The sequence below is a fragment of the Ictalurus furcatus genome, chromosome 2 (assembly GCF_023375685.1).
Source record: "Ictalurus furcatus strain D&B chromosome 2, Billie_1.0, whole genome shotgun sequence".
NCBI classification, from domain to species: domain Eukaryota; kingdom Metazoa; phylum Chordata; class Actinopteri; order Siluriformes; family Ictaluridae; genus Ictalurus; species Ictalurus furcatus.
Window position 1 is genome coordinate 17,945,976 of NC_071256.1, and position 20,444 is coordinate 17,966,419.

At 37.6% G+C, this 20,444-nt stretch overlaps 3 protein-coding genes across 4 annotated transcripts; 2 read left to right on the forward strand and 1 right to left on the reverse strand.

The window, feature by feature from the left end:
* The first annotated feature begins 1,424 nt into the window (after positions 1-1,424).
* Positions 1,425-5,214, forward strand: eef2kmt (eukaryotic elongation factor 2 lysine methyltransferase). Of its 2 annotated transcripts, XM_053651710.1 has the most exons (9): positions 1,425-1,653; positions 1,780-1,824; positions 1,904-1,963; positions 2,080-2,160; positions 2,254-2,355; positions 3,006-3,139; positions 4,370-4,620; positions 4,796-4,939; positions 5,079-5,214. In XM_053651710.1, the coding sequence occupies exons 2-9, from the start codon at positions 1,795-1,797 to the stop codon at positions 5,183-5,185; spliced, it is 909 nt and encodes a 302-aa protein (XP_053507685.1). In that variant the 5' UTR covers positions 1,425-1,653; positions 1,780-1,794; the 3' UTR covers positions 5,186-5,214. The 2 variants fall into 2 exon arrangements, with proteins under 2 accessions (XP_053507685.1, XP_053507678.1); XM_053651703.1 differs by having other exon boundaries at positions 1,427-1,824.
* Positions 4,924-11,157, reverse strand: alg1 (ALG1 chitobiosyldiphosphodolichol beta-mannosyltransferase). Its single transcript, XM_053651691.1, has 13 exons — positions 10,872-11,157; positions 10,164-10,241; positions 9,959-10,062; positions 9,733-9,881; positions 9,528-9,617; positions 8,958-9,068; positions 8,491-8,609; positions 8,366-8,404; positions 8,218-8,277; positions 8,013-8,123; positions 5,845-5,959; positions 5,617-5,692; positions 4,924-5,531 (listed from the first exon to the last, which is right to left on the reverse strand). Exons 1-13 carry the CDS (start codon positions 11,143-11,145, stop codon positions 5,394-5,396), a joined length of 1,464 nt encoding a protein of 487 aa, XP_053507666.1. The 5' UTR covers positions 11,146-11,157; the 3' UTR covers positions 4,924-5,393.
* Positions 11,158-15,123: 3,966 nt separating this feature from the next.
* On the forward strand, positions 15,124-20,266 carry c2h16orf89 (chromosome 2 C16orf89 homolog). Its single transcript, XM_053651768.1, has 8 exons — positions 15,124-15,382; positions 15,938-16,090; positions 17,295-17,445; positions 17,533-17,650; positions 17,734-17,896; positions 19,625-19,729; positions 19,837-19,914; positions 20,160-20,266. The coding sequence occupies exons 1-8, from the start codon at positions 15,220-15,222 to the stop codon at positions 20,261-20,263; spliced, it is 1,035 nt and encodes a 344-aa protein (XP_053507743.1). The 5' UTR covers positions 15,124-15,219; the 3' UTR covers positions 20,264-20,266.
* The last annotated feature ends 178 nt before the right edge of the window (positions 20,267-20,444 follow it).

Consider the following 20,444-nt stretch of genomic DNA (forward strand, 5'->3'; position numbering starts at 1 on the left):
GGAATGGATGCAGGAGTAACAGAAGGGAATGGGCTCGTCACAGTGGATGCTCTTCTTAAAGGAGATAGTCTTCTCACAGGAGTTGGTCTTATAGGATATAGCTTCCTCACAGGGGTTTGTCTTAAAGGAGATAAACTCCTCACAGGATTTGGTCTTAAAGGAGATAGACTCCTCACACTTGGTAAGTCACCGTTCCAGGGGTCGTACAGTCTACTCCATCCGGGCTGAGGCTCTTCTTTCTGGAGCTCCGTCGCCTCTTCTCCCGCAAAGTTCATCACTGACGATGCAGAGATGGTCCAGGAATAATCCCAGAGGTAGGGCAGGAATAATCCAAGCGGTGGTGCAAGAATAATCCAAGTGGTGGTGCAGGAATAATCCAAGCGGTGGTGCAGGAATAATCCAAGTGGTGGTGCAGGAATAATCCCAGAGGCGGTGCAGGAATAATCCAAGTGTTGCAGGAATAATTGCAGTGTAAAGGTTGCGTGTGTGATCTAGAGTTTGCTTGAAAGTTTTTTGAAAATAAACATTCCAAAGATCTCAACACAAACATTTCTTGGTTTTGGGTAGATTAGGACAAAGTGGACTTTAATTTCTTTATTTTGTTATAATTTAAGTAAATCATATTAGATCAGTCTCTAAAACAAATTATGAGACAAGTATACCTTGACCAAAAATAATCTTATTTCTATAGATTTTACACCCATTGTTACTCTAAAATATATATGACTAGAAAAATGTATGCCCAGACCCCCCTAAAAGAGGCTTAGCCCCCTATTCATAAATCTCTAGTCCCTGTCTACCATGTTATATGATGCTCTGCAACAAATACTATACTTTTCTATATACTACATTATACTGCATTATACTATGCTAAGTATTGGCAGTAAGTATTAATGCTAATTAACATATGAATTGTTTCTGTGCTCGTCAACCACCAAACTTGTGGATGGGTATAACTATACCACATCATACTACTTAATACTAGGTGTGGCTGTACTTAATCTGCTATGTTCCATGTTAGTCATAACATACTAACAAATTGTTAGAATAACTGATCTGGATTTTGTTTAATCATTTTGTCTGGAATGTGGAAAATGCAGATTTTCATCTCAACACAAGTTAAACTGCAAATTTTTTTGGCATTGGGAACAAACCCCTGTACCTTGGAATTTGGTTCAGGTGACTTTTTTATTTTTTGGTTTCTCACTTTTCATATAGATCTAATTTAGATTCTTGGTTTATGATCATTTCTGTCCAACTGGTCATTTACCCAACATCCCACTACTTTGCTGGCAGTTTGACTTCAATCAAAAATGCAGACTGCATGTCGATTTCGTTAAACTTACCTCACGTGGGATATGCAGGAGTGTATGGCTCTGTTATAACAAATCAAAATCCAAACAAAACAAATTCTAAAACGAGTTTTTAATCAAACCAAACCCTCATCTTATTATTGATTTGCATTGACTTGCAATTGATTATGGCCCCTTCCAATATGGCGGACACGTTAACTCACTGGAGCGACCAATATGGCGTCTACCATATTTTCTATCCAATCACGGCGTAGGAAGCGGAATACTACTAGCCAATCCGAACACAGGAGGCGGGATTATCTGAATACAGGGAAGTGAAATAAGCCGTGGTCTTTGTGTGGTAAAAGATTATAAACGGAAATTACTTTGCATCTGAATTTTTGAAAGATAAAATATTACATTATACAGCATTTTAAAAATAAGAGGAATGAGCATTAAGACCGTTGATGTCCCGTGTCTTTTCCAGTTGTCATTTTTCGCCATGTGTCGTTTACACACGTTTCCATGGAAGGTAAAGGTGTTTCTTTGATTTCACTTTTAACGTCAGTAAACTATTTTAAATATATTTAAATATTTAAATTATGTTTTAGTATTTAGAAACTGAACTCCAAAACTCACCATCAGAAGTCATTTTGGACATTTTAAAAAAGGTAATCTTTGACAGACGAATGCTTGGGTTTGAAAGTTTATCCACTTTTCTTAAGTAGTAAAACCTATATTTTAAAGTCGCTAGTATTTTTTTTTGTTGTTGTTGGTTTGTTTTTAGACGTGTCTTCATCCAGTATGTCATAAAAACCCACCGTCAGTGAAATACAGGAGGCTCTTCCTATCCGAACTAATAAAAAGGGTAAGTCAGAGTTCTGCTTTCTTTTATTCTACCAGAGGAAGGTTTTAAAATAGAAAAACAAAGTTTTAATTTGTGTCATATTTTATTTTGTAGTATGAGTCGACTGCTTCCGAGCCTTTGGATGAGCTGTATGATGCACTAGCCGAGGTGTTGGGCACTGCAGAGGAGACAGCGTGTTATAAAACGTATTTCCTGGTAAGTATGTATGGATTCCGAGCCAGACAGAAAAACAATCACACTGGTGGAAAAAAAACATGAAATGCAATACACAGGACTATGTGCTACATTAAAAAGCAAAACCTTCAGTGTACTTCTCTTACGTGAAAAACAATCAGCAAATGAGTGCTTTTTAAATGATTAAAAACAGAAATTAATGTAAATTCCAGGTTGACTTGCATTTCACTTTTAATCAGTGTGTTGCTGTGACGCTACACTGAAATGCAGTCACTGTCTAATCACAGACGTACGCTGTACGGCATCACTTTCCAGCTATACACCAGTTAATAGTTCCTCATTCACAGGTCGCAGCTGTGGTTTAAGGCTGTGATTGGATAGTGATTGCATTTCAGTGCAGCACTGCTGCAACCAGCTAAGTAAAGTGAAACAATTCAATGGGGAATTAACATTAATTTCTGATGTGAGTTTAATTCTTAAAAAAACAACACCACAATCCCTTGCTGATTATAAGAGCAAGGCATTTCACGTTTCCTCAGCACTCTTCTCCATATGAGAGGGCTGCCTACACAGACATTACCACTGAGTGTGTAGCGATTGTTAAAATCCATGTTATGACATCACAACCCCTGAGTTTTTTAGGTTATGATGAGGTAATAATTGTTATTCAGCCTTCAGGAGAGCCGGTGAGTTTGGTAGAGAACGTAGCGATGATCTCCGAGGGCACCACCGGGCTCATCACATGGGAAGCTGCTCTCTACCTGGCCGAGTGGGCGCTGGAAAACACACACGTCTTCACTGGAAGGTACGTCTCTCTCTCTTTCTCCAGACACACACACAGACATGCAAAATAATCCACCAGCACAGGCAGTGTGTCAGTAGAAAGAGTTCCTTTCTTTCTTTTTCTATCTGTCTTGCTTCCTTTCTTTCCATCACTCTTTTGCTCACTCGTTCCCGTTTTCATGCTTACTTGCTTTTTCTTATTTTATTCATTCCCTTCACATTCATTCTTATCTCCCTAGACTTTCATTCCTTTAACCCATCTGTTCAATGTTTTTCCCTACATCAGATCATCCAGTCTTTTTCATTTTTTTGCTCTTTCATTCTTTCACCCCACTAGCTGCCCACAATCAGTTTTTCTTTTTCTTTCTACACACCATCTGTTCAGTCTTCCATCAATTCCCTACATCAATTCATTGTTCATTGTCTTTCTTGCTTTCACCATTTTCCTTTTATTCCCCTTTTCACATTCTTTAAACACACTGTCCAATATTCTTTCCTTACAGCAATTCTTTCTTTCTCCCTGTAATCTGTTGTCTTATTTCCCTACATCCATCCCTTTTCCCATCAGTCTTTTTTTCTTTCACTTTTTTTTAGCCCACCAACTATGAAATGTACATATTTATTCTATTCTTTTTTCTACCTACCTAACCACTTGCCCATCATCTGTTCAGTCATATTTCCCACCATCTATCGTTTATTTGCTGTTTCATGCTTGCTTTCTTTCTTTTTCTTCCCATCATCTGTTCAGTCTTATTTCTCTACATCCATCCTTTTTTTGCAACCATTCTTCCTTTTTTCTTTCACTTTTTTGCAGCCCAGCATCTGTGAAATCTTATTTTCCTACATTATTTTTTTTTCCCATTTACTCCATCCGTCCATCTATCCATCCCCTCCCCACCCACTGATCCTGTTTAATCATATTTCCCTACATAATTTTTTTCCCTGCCCCTTCTGTCTTTCTTTCGTTTTCTTTGTTTCTTCCATGTGATGAATCTTACTTCCCTACATCAGCTGTTTCTTACTTCGGCTCTTTCTTTAGGTTCTGCCGTAGCTGATATTAGAACATAGAGCATGCCAATCATCACTGAAACATTGATTCATTTTAATCGGTGCGATTATGTGACACGCCTCTGCAGCTCACGGCACACATCTCTATCGGACTTAAAACTAACAACAAAATCCAGAACGATCCAGATGATTATTGTGCTAATCTACAGTAATATAATCACATCCTTGTGCCACTCTGCTCCAGGACGGTGCTGGAGTTGGGCAGTGGAGCAGGACTCACCGGTGTAGCAGTGTGTCATGCCTGCAAGCCCAAAAAATACATTTTCACCGACTGCCATCAAAGTGTGCTCCAGAGACTTCAGAATAATGTCCAGCGCAACGGTTTAAACGAGGAGGACGGCACCGGTGTGTCTGTGTGTGTGGGGGAACTGGACTGGGAACACGCACGAGACGAAGAGCTGCAGAGATTTGGAGCGCAGACCATCATAGCAGCAGGTACTTATTAAATAAAGACCTTCTTTCTAATCCCTTCTTCTTGAGGAAAAATGGGTTTGAGATGAGAGTTTGAAGGTGTATTTTAAAAAATATACATAATATACTGTATATACTTCAACTAATCTGGATTCTATCGTATCGTATTTCTTTTTTATTATTATTTTTTTTAATACAGACGTGGTGTATGATCCTGAGATCGTCGTCTGTCTGGTGAGACTTCTAGAGAAACTTTTAAAGATTCAGAAAAACCCTCCGGAGGTTTACATCTCCTCGACGATACGCAACCCAGGAACCTACACCTGCTTCAAGAAGGAACTGGGTGAGTTTTTTAATGTCAGTATTTCATAACACAACATAACATAACAGCGATAATGACTGAACAACACTGACAGGCTTTCGTCAAGATAGTATCAGTAACATTAACGTTAACAGTGATGGCTTCTTTTTTTTTGGTACAGAAAAGGCTGGATTAAAACACGTCATTGTTACGAATCCCGTCACGCAAGTTTTCCTGTACGACAGAGTCTCTTCGATAGAAATCATCAACGTGCACGCTGCTGACTGAATGCAAAATGTAATAAAGTGCTTATTTACATCGTATTTACACAAAGTGTGCTTTTTTTTTTGCTTCATGTTCAAGTTTTGTCCAATGGAATTGCTGGAACGACACCAAAAAATAGAACATAAATGTTTACCCTGTACAAATCCCTGTGACTTCCTCATATTATTATTATTATTATGATGATGATTATCGTTAGTAATTCTGCTACTGCTCAGTCACAGTGTTCCTTAAACAGCGGCAGGATGTTCTGGTCCCAGTTTTCATCCCAGCGTTGCTCGCCACTCTCTCTGAGGTTCCTTCGGTAGACACTAAGCTTCTCCTGGTCGTTAGGGAAGTCCGAGAACAGCATCTGTACAGATGTAACACACTGTTAAAATGGTGTATAATTTCTTAAGGATTTTTTTGCTCCTCAAAAGGAGTCTTGTGTCTTTCACCTTCAGCTGCTCAGACAGCTCGGACGAGTCTCTGAAGATCAGGCCGTTCTCCTCGTGTTTTACAAGCTCGTCCAAACTTCAAACACACGATCAGGATTATTGAGAATATATGAAAAAAGAATGAATGGTGACGTGGTGTGATAGCAAGACAACATTTTTCATTCTTCTTAGTTCCACAGCAATTTGCCAATAGGAGTTTGTGTAGAGGAAACTGGTGGGAAAACTCACCACTGGAAGTGTATTGCGCAGACAGGAAGACAACACCCGAACATGTCGACCACCTTCATGGGCAGGTCCAGACCACTTGATGACTTGTGCAAGCAGACGCCGAGATCGGCAGAACCTGTTAACCGCGCATGACGTTAACCCCTTTTCAACAATGCAGACTGGGATTTGAACTCATGACCTTCTGATCAACCTAAATCACTGAACCACCATTGAAATATCAGTCCCTCCAGGATTTCACCATTTTGTGATCGCAGAAATGAACGCAAAATCAAGCTTACTCTGTGATATTCTGAGGAGCTTACAATTTTTCAAAATTACCACAGATTTGGGCCAAGATGCATCATGTGATGTCATCACAACGCACATTCAGCCAAAGCCCTCTTCGATTCACGTCCGTCAAACATGAGTACAGCTAAATTTTGCCTATTACCTTGACACTTAACATAGAAACAGATACTCACATATTCAATGGGGGAAAGAAAAGTAGGACACCAGCCGTGAGTGAGAAGAAGCAAGGGTCCAGGTTTTACCAAAAAACATCGTCACGAAAGATGTGATTTCGTGCAACTGCGATTTCGTCAATTAAAGTAGTTTTCCGCAAAAAAGCACAAAAAACTTGCATCACAAACTTTGAAAATCAAGCATGTTTGGCTGCAACAATAACAAAAAACCTCATCGAAATCCTGTAAGGACTGAACATCAATACTTGGTCAAAAATATTTAAATAAAGTAAATAAAGCTAATTACAATATAATTAACGTTTAACGAAATGATACAAGCACCTTACAAATGGATGTGTGAAGAATATTAGAGTAGCTGTCAAACAGCATTGATAGCAACACTGTTGATCTGCAACATTTGTAAACAGCAACCTAAAGACCAAGGCGTAACTTTTAACACTGACAAAATGAAACTTGATGACATAAAAGTCATACAAGTTGTAGCTGTAGTGTTGAGCTAGCTATCTACCATCTAGTTGTTCAACCAGTGACTTGTTCAAACAATAACAATGTCTTCTTAAAGGTCACCTTGTTTTGTTTAACTGTCTATATTTAGGCTTGTTTATGTCAATGAAAGCACTTAGTTGTCATTCAAGTCAGCTTGTTTAATAACAAGCAAATACTGCTTAGCTCCTGTAGACATCGTAGTCCAAGGATGGAGTGTCAGTGACCATGTTTACATGGACAGCAGTAATCTAATTATTGACCTTACTCTGAGTAAGATAATATTGTGATTAAGGTGTTTACATGAGTCGCTTTTAGAATACTCCTCTCATGTGCCCATTTTACATGTTATAGAACATAACTAGATTAACGGCACACATCATTACGTCACCGCGCCACGCCGTCCGATGTCCCTCCAGAATTTCACGTATCAACATACAGTTCATCTTTGGTATAGTACATTATACAGTTTTGGGTGTTTTTATTAAATTTTTTTTAACAACGCTTTAAGTGCAGTTAATTATTTGTCATGCCGTACGTGCAAATAGACGACTGGTTGAAGCCGTGGGCTGCATCCCAAACTGCGTACTTACGGTCTATATAGTAGCGGAGATAAATGTATTTTTCCCCACTACAGGCCTATAGTAGGCAAGTACATGGTTTGGGATGCAGCCATGCTCTCTTGTTCACCGTAAAACGTTGAGCACTGCCGTGTGTGATCATGTCCTGTCGCAAAATGCGGTGAAAACTCTCACACGACATTAATGATGTGATTAAGGTGTTTACATGTCCGTAATACACGTCGATAATGTGACTAAAACAGGAGTACTCCACATGTCTTAATTCGATTAGTGCTTACTTCGAGTATGACCTTAATCAGATTAAGGTAATTAAAAATTGCTGTTTACATGGTAGTTTCTTAATCACAGTATTGTCTTAATCGGGTTAATAGTGGATTACTGTTGTCCATGTAAATGCACTGACTGATCTAAAAGGAGGGTACTGTTGATGGACATGAACTTCCATTCTGCGCGCACTCAGTTCCAGAATCAATTATTCCAGCTGAGCCACATCCACCATGGCTGTTAAGTGAAGTGTGTTCTTTGTTATTGTAAGAATGAATATTCTACAGGGTGATTTCTGCTCGGCAGTGGGAACATCACAATCACTACACTGGCACTGAAGTGATCTTAACCGTATAATCACTGATGGTCGCGTTCTCACCCAGCAGAACGGGATAATCCTCCGCTTCCATCCACGGAGTGCAGATCTTAACGTGTTGAAATTCTTTAGAGTTGATGATCTTCTGATAATATTCCTTCTGAGGACCTTTACCTGGAGTTACAACAGGAAGGAAATGAACAAACTCTACATCTACATATTGAAAATCATCATCATCATCATCATCATCCATATCGATAGCAGAAACCTGTGATGGCGCAGACGAGCGCTGGAAGATGTTCCCCTGCTTCTACAAACCCTTCATAATCTGTTGAAAGAGGACAAGTCATTCAGATTGTATGGCTTTTGTTTTTGCAAGAAAGATGGTAACGGAAATGAACAGCATTACCCCTAACCTTCGAGTGCTTTTAAAAGAACCGAGAAATCTTCATCCTCTGTTGAAGAGAGTAAAACTGTTAATTAATTTTTTAAAAATATGTTAATATTATAGCATTATAGGGAACTGTAATACAGAGCTGACCGGTCCAGCTGGTGCTGCTGATCAGAAGAGCAGGTCGTCCAGCACCAAGCGTAACCTCCCCGGTTTTAGTGTTTCGTTCTGTAAATGCAGTCAGCTCCATGTCCTCCTTGCTTTCAGAACTGCCACAAATAAAATGTGATCACCCCAAAAGGCTTGAAATTTATCCAATAAAAAAAAATATACACAAACACTCACTCTGAGCAGTTACTAATAAACAAATCTGTATTGCTTTGCTCGAAAATAGTCACCTGAACATTCATAAATGCAACGTGTGTTCTGACCACTGCAGCCAGGGGGCGCTACAGCAAGCAACAAGGTACTTTTTTTTTTTAAAGAAAAAAAAAACCATTTCACTGGGTTCAGAAGATCAGCAAGAGCTACATCTTTTAAACCTTTAAACCGTCATAAGCCGGATTGTAGTCCAGGCACTTTAAAGGTTCCATAAGTAAAACTAAATAAATACTCACCATGCTCTAAATTGTGGGTACGCGCTGGCCATGCGAATGAAGAGCTCATGGCGAAGCTTCAAAGGCGTTTCTCGGAATATGGAAGGCGGCTTGTCATATAAAGTTGATGCCCTGGGGGGGGGGGGGGGGACATACAAGATTGTGATAACTGATTAACCTTAAAAGGCACGTTATGGACTTTGGGAAACTTGAAGAACAAAATGTTTCTATAGTTAAAAGCATGTTTCCAATTAAAGTCACAATTTTATTAAATATTATTCATGCTTTTAAAATTATTTTTCTTTTTTTAATGCTTAAAGCCTTGTTAAAGAACTGTGTTAAGCTGAACTTATAACTGGAAAAGTGTTGAACGCATGTCAGGGAATTATTACGGTATTATTGCATCAGTAAATATAACAGCCAATCATGCGTCAGTGTCAGCAAATACAGACCATGTAGCATTAGTTTAGCAAGAGAAGGGATGGGGCATTTCCAATTTGCATAAGTAATAGAAGTGTGGATTATTTATATTTATTCTGTTGTGCCATGTGAAGTGCACTAAAAATAATTTCAGAAGAGTTATACACTTACCGAATGTTCCAGTTCTTCAGAAGATCACGTCTCATCGCATCGGTGACGCAAAGGTTGTGATCGGCAAAACGTCCGAAAATTCTCTCATACCTGGCAAAAAAAGGTAAATGTAGTACTTGAATTTTTTTTTAAAAAATGTGTTATTTAATAAAGAAATCAATAAATTGTCGATATGGTGAAATTTTCTGTAAGGAGCCTCCAGTACCATTTCGCCACCATGACGATCGGATGCTTCTCGCCGTGACTAAGCGCCATGATGGAATAACCATAATTGTGCCAGTCAATGACAAACTGAGCTCCTATCATTCGACTCGCCAGCCACGTCACTGCGATGCTCGGCAGTCCGGGAGGATTCTAGATCAGAAGGAACGCAAACGTGAAGCTACAGAAACCTTCAACACAGCGTCAGATGATTAATCAGAAGTGAATACCTGTAGAAGAATAAATGCCTGATCGTCCAGCTTCATTAAGACGTAAAGCAGCTGCAGGGACTGCGAGATCACCTTTGTTACATATCTGAGGATTTTGGGGCCGACTGAAAGCAATCAATAAATAAATATATCAATAATTAAAATGCACGGTCTATTTTTATTTTAAATAAATGAAGAAGTAGTAAATTCCCAGGAGCTATAGTACATGGGAGGCCTTTATGCTCCAAAATGGGAAGGATGTCGATCCGGTCGTCCTCGAGAATGTCCTGATGAGGTTTAGTACCTGTCAAGACAACGCATCAGTCAGGTATGTAGTTATTTTAGAATACAAAAATTATAGCACATCAGGCATATTTCCTTTATATTTGCTGCGTTTCTGGTAGCGGAATTTACATCATTAATCATTATTTATGTGCCTTCAAATCAGGTACAGTTGTACATTGCTTGCTAAATATATTCTCAAATATCAAAATATACTTTGTGTCCATAGTTAGTGATAATACTGATAAAACTAGTTGATTTCAATGTGTAATTGTTTTGACACCGGACACTCCTCTAATTACATAAACCCAGTTTTTCAAAGGTAAAAAAATCCCAGCTGTTTTGGCCAGGGGCGGAGCTTATTCCCAGCCTGGATATGTGTACATCTCAAAAGGTGTACTTTGCAACATTTTTGTATGAGAGTTGATTTACTCTAAGAAAATGAAACAAGATTATAAAGACATTTTAAAAAGTGTAAAAACACTTACAAAAATTACAGACCGCAGCTTTAATGAGTAAACAATCATAGAATCGAAACTATTTGATTAGCGCGTGCGCTGGACTGTTTACTCTGCATGACATGCTAAATATTACAGAAATAGAATCAGCTTTCTTTCTTTTCCTTCTTTTTAAGTATTTATTTATTTATTACCGAGAAAGCCGATAAAGGTGACATTGTAGCCGTGCTTGCTGAGAGACAGCGCGTGATACTGCATGCGCGGGCTACGTCCCACATCCCCGAGAACGAGCACGCACACGTTCAGGTGAGCGAATTCGTCGCGTGACTTCAGGCCGCGCGCCAGGATGAAAATAAACACGACCACGCCGACCGGCAGCAGCGCCCAGGACCAGCTCAGGCCGGCCACGAGCCCCAGCAGGACCAGCGACACTGTCACAAGCAGGACAGCCGCATTGGCATCCGCCATTGTTGTGTTCCTGTCTGTGACGTCAGGAGTGACGTTGCAGATGATTTAAAGAGACCGCGGTGCCTTTTTTAGTGTCAGATTTGCTGTTGCAGTTGTGTTTAAACTTTAAAATTGAAACATTAAGATAAATCAGTATACATTTATGTAAATGTGGTTTAATTAATATGCTTTAAGTGTAAAAGCAATAAAGTTTGTTTAGTGATAAGTTTCATAGCATTGTCTCTGTCTCAGTTCTGAAGGTGTCTAGTTTGTGTGACGATGTACCGGAAACAAATAGTTTTGTGTTCTTGGTATGTGGTGTATTGAGCATTCCTAATCACCACGCCTTTCTCTCTCTCTCTCTCTCGGTTCTTCTTCTTCGCCTTTGGTAGAATAGACGTCTTTAGTTCTTATATCACTTGAACCTACGTAATAAATATATACAGTATCTCACAAAAGTGAGTACACCCCTCACATTTTTGTAAATATTTGATTATATCTTTTCATGTAACAACACTGAAGAAATGACACTTTGCTACAATGTAAAGTAGTAAGTGTACAGCTTGTATAACAGTGTAAATTTGCTGTCCGCTCAAAATAACTCAACACACAGCCATTAATGTCTAAACCGCTGGCAACAAAAGTGAGTACACCCCTAAGTGAAAATGTCCACATTGGGCCCAATTAGCCATTTTCCCTCCCCGGTGTCATGTGACTTGTTAGTGTTACAAGGTCTCAGGTGTGAATGGGGAGCAGGTGTGTTAAATTGAGTGTCATCGCTCTCACACTCCCTCATACTAGTCAATCTTAACAGCAAAATTGCACATTGAGATTAATCTATTATCAGATTATTTGGCATGATAAAAAACCCCGAGATTATTAATTATACAGATGTAACAGGTTCAGACTGTTGGCAAGAGTGTATTTGCTTGTGTGAAGAAAACTGTGTAATTACTTCTGAACACCAAGGTTTCAACTAAAGGAGAATTTCTACATTGTAAGTATATGTGAAACCCATGAGAAATGCTTACAGTGTGTTGTAAGAAAAGACACTTGAGACATGAGTGTTGAACAAAAAAAGATAGTTTACTGATTATTAAAAAGCAAAAAAAAAAAAAAAACACAAATAAATGCAATGCAGCTATTATAAACCTATATTAACCTATACATTTATTAACCTACACATTAATATCTATATTATTATTTACAGATATTAGTACACTTCATACTACACGACTCTGACTGAAGGAAGGTTTGTATTATTTTATTTAAGGTTAGATAAGTTAGTTCTGGCTGTAACTTGTACGATAGGTTAATATTAATGTGCTCCTTCTAATATGTTATTGTTTCTATAGTAACAGTTTATACAAAGGGACTTAATCTGACACTTAATCTGAGACTAATAATAAATGGATTTAAAAATGAATTGTTTCACAAACTAAACCTCATAATCGTAAACATGATTTTTTGTGGTTAGTAGATATTTATTTAACATTTATGGAAGGAGTCTCGGTTACACTTTTAGACCTATAAACCACTATTAAATTGTGTGAGAGTTTGTTCATTGATAAATTAAACACTGTTCTGGTTGGCAAATTGCTGTTATATAAGGGGATTAATAGACTATAGACCAATTTGCGCGGGGGGCATGTAGTACCTTTGTCTGTTGTGTGTTATTGCTTAATAGTAAACTACTTAATCCTAAAAACGTATAAATATATACAGTATACATATACATAACAGCTATGTGCTAATGCTAACAGCTAGTTTGCTTAGCTACAGGTCCTCCTCTATTTACTATTATATAAATTATTTCACTTTATCAAACTTTTCTGACAAACCCGCTAACTTTAGGCTAATTATCATGGTTGTAAAACGATTAACCGAACAACAACGAACACATGGCTTTTACCAAGCCCCTCCTAACGCTGTTAATAATATTCCTGATCGCGCTTCCGCCTGTTTAGTGCGAATGTGACACTTTATTGTAATAACGCGGTGTTTAAACACTTGCTTCTTCACTGAAAACGAGAAAACTCGGAAACTCAACGTTCCAGGGGTTGTACAGTCCGCTCCATCCGAGCTGAGGTTCTTCCTCCTGGGGCTCCCACTCTTCTCCCGCGAAGTTCATCGTTCACGATGCAGAGGTGGTGCAGGAATAATCCAAGAGGTTTTGCAGGAATAATCCAAGCGGTGGTGCAGGAATAATCCAAGAGGTGGTGCAGGAATAATCCAAGTGTTGCAGGAAAAATCGCAGTGTAAAAGTCGCGCGTGTGATCTCCAGTTTGTTTGAAAGTTTTTTTGAAAAGAAACATTCCAAACATCTAAACACAAACATTCCAAAGATTTAAATAGAAACATCCCAAATATTTAAACACAAACATTGCAAAAGCCCAGCTGCAATGGCCTGTGCCATCATGCATTGTTCGTTCACTCTTCAAATAATATATCATGAAAATAAAAATCATGGCGTCGCGAATATCTGAATTATTATTTTATTATTTTTATGTTCTCATACACAATGTATTTATAATTATTATAAATTGTATAATATGAGGATTTTTTCTCTCTCTCTCTCTTTGTGTTGCCTTAAGGCATTTCATTTCTCGAATTTTAGGTTTATTTTAATTTTAGGACAATAATCTAGTTAATTATAAAAGTTAATAATTGCTTTACAGTTTGCCAAATAATTTGTTCAAATCGTTTGATCCGTTTGTGTCACGTGATGACGTCACTTCCTGGTTGGTATGTAAAAGAACGAGGTAAATAAGGCAAGCAGAGCTGAAAACTATCCAGGCCAATCCGCTAAGAAAGTTCATAGAAGCAATGTCTTTGAAGCAGAACGAACAGTAAAAGACTCAACCTTACTACATCTCTGTCTTCATTGGCTACGGTTTAACGAGTGCAGGGTCCAACTTCTGGTTCTGTGACTGGTATCGGACAAAGAACTTAACATTTATGTATTTTTTTTAGTTAAAACATTTTGTACCAAGTTCATGTTTTGGTTTGGCCCCACCTCCCAACATACCTAAACCAGGTAATCAGCATTCTTTAGCTCATAATTATTCATACAAAAACTAATTTAGACCATAATCAGGAATCATAAAAACATCTTTCTAATAATCATAGATAAAAAATTTCCTTTATCCCATAATTTTTGGTTTTGAATCCGGTCGAATAAATAAATAAATAAATAAATAAATAAATAAATAAATAAATATTATTATTAATAATAATAATAAGGGATTAACAGACATTCTTTACCCCACAATCAAGGATTTAAAAAAGTTATATAATTTGGGATTTAAATATTTAGCCCATAAACAGATATTTTAAAAAAAAACAACTAGCATTTCATCCCATACTGTCAGATTAAAAAATATTCAGCCAATAATCGGGGATTTAATAACACTTATCTAGACTATAAACTGTAATTAAAAAACTCTTTAGTAATAATCTGAGATTTTAAAAAAATCTTCAGCCTATAATCAGGAATGAAAAAAATCTTGTTTTGTGTGACTTTTACATGCGAAATTAATTTGGCACATTCGGCTTTCCCACATGTTTTCATAATTTATATATATATATATATATATATATATATATATATATATATATATATATATATATATATATATTAAAATCCACTGGCCACAGTATAGATTTTTTTTACATATGGGAGGCTGATTCACGGAGTAAAGATATATAATGTTGTTGTACTTCACCACTAGAGGTCCAACCTTAACTACTCCCCTTTAATCCAGGGGAAAACAGTGGGCATTGTTGTAACTCCGAGGAATAAATGTAAAGTGTAAATGTAGCTATTTTTCGATGTCGAACGCATCCGTTTTTGCGTTTGCATTTGTCTGCCTAATCTACGTGACTCTTAGCCTCCTAGCCACGCCCACTACCCCACTGCCTCGCGCACACTCCAGACTGGAGGTCTAGACTTTGGGATACTTTGCACTCTACTCACACTTATTCTTTTCTTAATAAAGAAAAACCTCACCCAGGATCCGGAGTCATCATTTCACAGCTTCTGTATTATTATCATTATTATTATTATTATTGTTATTATTATTGAGTTTTGGAAAGATGCGCGCGCTCGGGACCCTCCTCATAGTCGCGAGCCTGCGCTTTGCGCACCAGGAGGTTATAGATGACATTTTGGACAGTTTGTCTAAAGGAGTGAATTTTTTTGAGCAGCAGAGCAGGAACATGAATCTGGATGGTGTCACTGGTTATGTCATCCTACAAGGTGAGCTCTTCGACACACTTTAATTCATTCATTAAGTTTCTGGCGCAGTTTAACCAGGTTACAAAAAAAAAAAAAAATTCTCATTCATGCTTTATGATCATTTTCTTCTAACTGCCAGGTTTTCCCCCAAATCCATCCCAATTTCAAAGAAATAAAACACTTCAGTGTTATTGGTACCACACATAAGTTGATTATTTCCCTATAACATGTCCTGAAGTGTTTACTCTTATAGGCTACTACAGCCATTGTTTCAGCACTTATAATTTGTATTTATTAAAGAACAACTCATCGTACTTTTTAACCATTTATAGTTATATTTAGTTAGATTATGCTGTTGTACAAGCTACCACTTCCATACAGTCGATCTCTCACCAGTCTCTATTTTTTCATCACTTGAACTTTAGTTTGTATTATTACAAATATCATGATGACAATATTACAACACCATATCAGCCATCTTTCCTGACGTCAGTAACAATAACCTGCATTCTGTCATCCTGCCTCCATGAAGAATCCTTACATTTCTCAGCTTTTTTGTGATTTATTTTTCTTTAGCCCAGTTACAGGAAGCAATGAAATCTCAGACCCATTCAGATTCTCTAAACTTCTCTCAGCGCTCCATCGCCATGTCTCTGGTAAAAAAACTGGACAGGAGTTTGGCTCTTGCTGTCGCATCACTTCAGGAGATGGATCCTAAATACTACAAAGGTAAAAAAAAAACAACAACAACAACAAAAAAAGACAAACCTTCTGGAAAATGGAGCTCCAGTTAAATATTTCTCATGATTACACATATATAATTAAATGTTTTTGCCAGAACACAACATACAACATACAACATAACTGAAACAGACAAATCAAACTGAAAGTGCAATAGTTGATTGGGTTTTAAAATTATTATTTCTTAATTATTCTTATTTCTTAACCTGGAAGATATGTAGAACATGATGAATACATGTTTAAGCCATGGCTTCAGGACAAGTATATTAACAGGTTAGAAAATCAAATCTGTTTGGAAAGCTGAATTCTGGTCCAGAATGCTTGTTTGTGTTTGGATTGGCTTCCTGTCAGTCATTTTATAGATGCTCTAGATCCTGGGGTCAGAGCTGCTGAACATTAAAATCATTAAAATATCAAATCCACCTACTTAACTGTGAGAGACATAACTTTGAAATAAACTTGACTAATCCTACCTTTAAGTGCAAAATAATGACAAAAAGAGAAGCTCTGTCATTTTATTTAAACACTCTGGGTTTTTTTTTAGTCATAAACAGTGTTCTTATTTCTTTCCGGCAAAACATTTGTTGACATGATTAGCACTCCCAAGTTTAATATCCGGTGAATCATTCGCTGGAGAGAGAATAACAGCACCGAGCTTCTTTCTGTAATGTTTCTCTAATAAAGTCTGGACACCCTCCTCCATGCATTTCAACATTTCAAGCCTTTATATTTTTAGCTTTTGCTCTTGAATTCAGACCACAGTTTGTTAAAAGGGTTCAAATCCAAAAACTATACCATGTAGCCACACCCACGTGTGACGCGAAGCCAGAAATACGGTGCCAAACATGGTGACCGTGACAGAAAAATCACATGACTGAAACGCTAGGAGAGTGGAATTCATAGTATCATCTTTTGAGCAGCAGCCCGTCACAACAACCCTCGAACCACCAGCCACAAAAACAGCCCCAAAGCATCTACAGTATGGTTTTGTTTTTTTTAAAATTTATACCAAGTATCTTCATGATGCAAGACTGATGCTGGAAACTGAGAAGTTAAATTAGGATGCCATCAAAGAAAAGTAATCAGTTCTCCAACTGTTAGCATTAAATTTGAATCATCATGTATAATGTGCTTCATCTACATCCAGTACAGATCGGCAATAATTTTGCCCTCGACTGTAAATCCCCTACAGAGTTTGAACCCGTCTTGTCAGCGTCTTTCTGGTCCTTGCCTCGTGAATGGATCTCCACAGACCCGTCCCTCACGTACGCGTCGCCGAGATCTGTCGAGTGTTACGACGAGCAGCTCGGGGATAAGTGCATGACGCTGCTTCTGGGAACCTGGTAAGAAAAAAAAACTTCCTTTAAAATGGAAAAAAAAAAACCCCTCAAAAACAATGCTTGTCATATCATGACCGTTTCAATTCGAAGGAAAGACAATGGGACACCGTGCATCGTCACGAAGGCCTGCAGGGACACTATGACGCAATTTGGGTGTCCACATTACTCTCTGTCTCACCAACTGCTCTACTTCATGATCGGGACCATGGTAATGATGCTGTGCATGCAGCTATGTTACATTTCAATCAATCAATTTATTATTATTATTATTATTATTATTATTATTATTAGAAAGGATGTACCAGGATGCTGAAGGGGGAAGTGAGGCTCTCGCAGGTCAACATCACTGTGGAACACTATCAGAGGATTTTCTGCTCAAACATGATGAAGAGCAACCAGGAGATCAGCATTAAGGGCATCACTGAGCAAACACAAGATATCTTCATTGAGAACAGTTAGTAGTGATTCATAATTCATGTATTATACATTGTACATCCTTAGATCTCAGATATAAGTTCCAAACAAGCCTGGTATCTAAACTTTAAAGGTGTGTTCAGCTTACTTTGGAAGTGTGAAGATACAGCTTGGAATGGTGTCATTTTCAACCTCTGTGTGTTCGAGTTACAAAGTGGGGAATAAAAACCCCTGGCTCATCTTGTGTTAGCAAAAATCTAGCCAGCTAACTAATGAGTGATGCATATTTACCTCCTCAAAACAATGAACTGTACAGTCAGAATCAGTGTTACAGATTTAACAAGTGTATACGTATGTGTGCAGTATAACTCATTTAAAGGTAAGAAGTGCTGCTGTGTTTGTTGTTCCTGCTGTGAGCAGCCATGTTGATTTGATGTCACTTGCTGAACTCAGGGTTGCGGAGACCTTTCTGAGTTGAGGGGCGTTTCGTCCCAGTCGGAGTTGTAGTGGAACTATCACGTCTTTAATAATGAAATTATCCCCTTATACTGAGATGTTTGGTGTCTAAACCTAGTTTTTTAAGTTTTTGGTTTTTTTTGCTAAGTATGAGAAGATTATAGCCACCAGTTTAGTTTAGGAAACTATCTAAAACGTCAGATGAAAAGACATCCGTAGGATCAGTTACATTTGTATATACATGGTCTCATAAAATGTCAGAATAAATCCGCATTAAAAAAACATAAATACACAAATATTCTCATCCAAATCACATCTAATATACAGTTGTGCCCAAAAGTTTATATACCACTTGTAGAATTTGCAAAATCTTAATAATTTTAACAAAATAAGAGGGATCATAAAGATTCCATGTTATTTTTTTATTTAGTACTGTCCTGAATAAAAGGGATGCAAACTTTTGAACAGGATGATCGGTGTAAATTGTTAGTATTTTGTTTAAAGTTTACACCCCCCTGGCTCTTAATTTATCGTGTTGCCTACTTGAGAATCAGTGAATGTTTGCACCTTTTGTAATAGTTGTGTACGAGTCCCTCAGTTGTCCTCAGTGTGAAAAGATGGATCTGAACATCATATAGTCACTGCTGGAAAGGGGTCAAATATGCAGAAGATGCTGGAAAAGCAAAGAATGTGCAGGACCTGGAGGATTTTTCTGAAGAACACTGGGCAGTTTAACTGCTCAGGACAAACAAGGGACACATAAACAACTATCACAAAACATAAACACAGTCGTGGATCATCCAGGTAACGACACACAGTATTAATAATCAAGCGTATGTAAACTTTTGAACGGGGTACTTTTGATAAATTCAGCTATTGTCTTGTGGACTATATGTAAACATCTGTTATGTGAAATAGCTTATTCAGGGCAGAACTAAATAAAAAACAACATAGGATTTTATGATCTCCCTTATTTTGTTAACAGTAATAAGATTTTGCAGATTCTACAAGGGGTATATATAAACCTTTGTGCACAATTGTACAACTCTGACTTTATACTCCACATAATCTAAGGATAATAATGAACAAGTTTAAAACATGTTGTTTTTTCGTGTAACGTTTTCATTTAATGTTTATGCATCTCCAGTGTCAGCACTTTTAAAGCGCTAATTTGACGTTTTCCGTCTTCTTCAGGACAGAGGAGTTTACGCTTTTTGCGGGTTTTTCTATAACATGACCACCTGTGTGTTTTTTAATGTGCTTTTTTTTTTGTTTGTTTTAAATAAAAGTAAACATTGACTTTGTTCTGTAGTTCTTTTATGTGGGCTGGCTGGATTCTCTGACTTTTATAAAGCCACCTGGCTGCAGCACATTCTGGCCTGGCAGGACAAAAAGCTGGGCTGTTTCGGGAAAGATGGTGAGTGCATCAGCTGATATTAACTTACACGCCTAATTGTAATTTAGAATATAATCTAAACAGTACAGTAAAACAGTCTGACAAACCAGCATTTCTCTTCCTCTCAGAGGACGACTCACAAATGTTTGAGGAATATTTGGATGCAGTACACAGGCGAGTGAAGAGAAGGGAGAAAACGCTGAAAGGTGACGATCACGTTTCGACAAATCATTACAATCTACGGTTTTAGTGTATTTACTCATGCATATCAAAAATCATTTTGAATATAATTAACAGTAATTCAGCCGATTTTAAAAATATCATTCAGTAATTTTTTAAAATTTGTATTTTGCTGTTACAACTCCTTCTTGCAAAGAATTTTATTTTAATAACTTTTTTAATTTTAATTATTTCTTTCAGTAAATGAAACAGTAATGCTGTCTTATTGCAGATGGGTGCTCGAGTCACACGACAGGCGTGGCCATGAGCGCACTGGGCGGTTACCTCAACTTTTACCTGTCTGAGCAAGACACTACAAAACGACCACTGGTGTAAACACACACACACACACACACACACATATATACACAGTCAATTGAAAAAATGAGTACATCCCATGGAAATTATTGGCTTTCTCGACATATTTGGACAAGCAAACATTTGATCCTCTTTGAAACAGTGCCTATTAATAAAGGTGATACACTGACACATAAAATGGACATTTTGTAGTAATTTT

What these genes read in the sequence shown, in the direction of transcription:
- eef2kmt (XM_053651703.1), top strand. Translation starts at nt 1,741, where the DNA reads ATGAGCATTAAGACCGTTGATGTCCCGTGTCTTTTCCAGTTGTCATTT. An exon ending in TACACACGTTTCCATGGAAG is followed by an intron (nt 1,825 to 1,903) that starts GTAAAGGTGTTT and finishes ATTATGTTTTAG; the next exon opens with TATTTAGAAACTGAACTCCA. An exon ending in GTTATAAAACGTATTTCCTG is followed by an intron (nt 2,356 to 3,005) that starts GTAAGTATGTAT and finishes ATTGTTATTCAG; the next exon opens with CCTTCAGGAGAGCCGGTGAG.
- alg1 (XM_053651691.1), bottom strand. Translation starts at nt 11,145, where the DNA reads ATGGCGGATGCCAATGCGGCTGTCCTGCTTGTGACAGTGTCGCTGGTC. An exon ending in CAGCAGCACCAGCTGGACCG is followed by an intron (nt 8,405 to 8,490) that starts GTCAGCTCTGTA and finishes TCTCTTCAACAG; the next exon opens with AGGATGAAGATTTCTCGGTT. An exon ending in TCTTTTAAAAGCACTCGAAG is followed by an intron (nt 8,278 to 8,365) that starts GTTAGGGGTAAT and finishes CTCTTTCAACAG; the next exon opens with ATTATGAAGGGTTTGTAGAA.
- c2h16orf89 (XM_053651768.1), top strand. Translation starts at nt 15,220, where the DNA reads ATGCGCGCGCTCGGGACCCTCCTCATAGTCGCGAGCCTGCGCTTTGCG. An exon ending in ACGCTGCTTCTGGGAACCTG is followed by an intron (nt 17,446 to 17,532) that starts GTAAGAAAAAAA and finishes TTCAATTCGAAG; the next exon opens with GAAAGACAATGGGACACCGT. An exon ending in ACTTCATGATCGGGACCATG is followed by an intron (nt 17,651 to 17,733) that starts GTAATGATGCTG and finishes TATTATTATTAG; the next exon opens with AAAGGATGTACCAGGATGCT.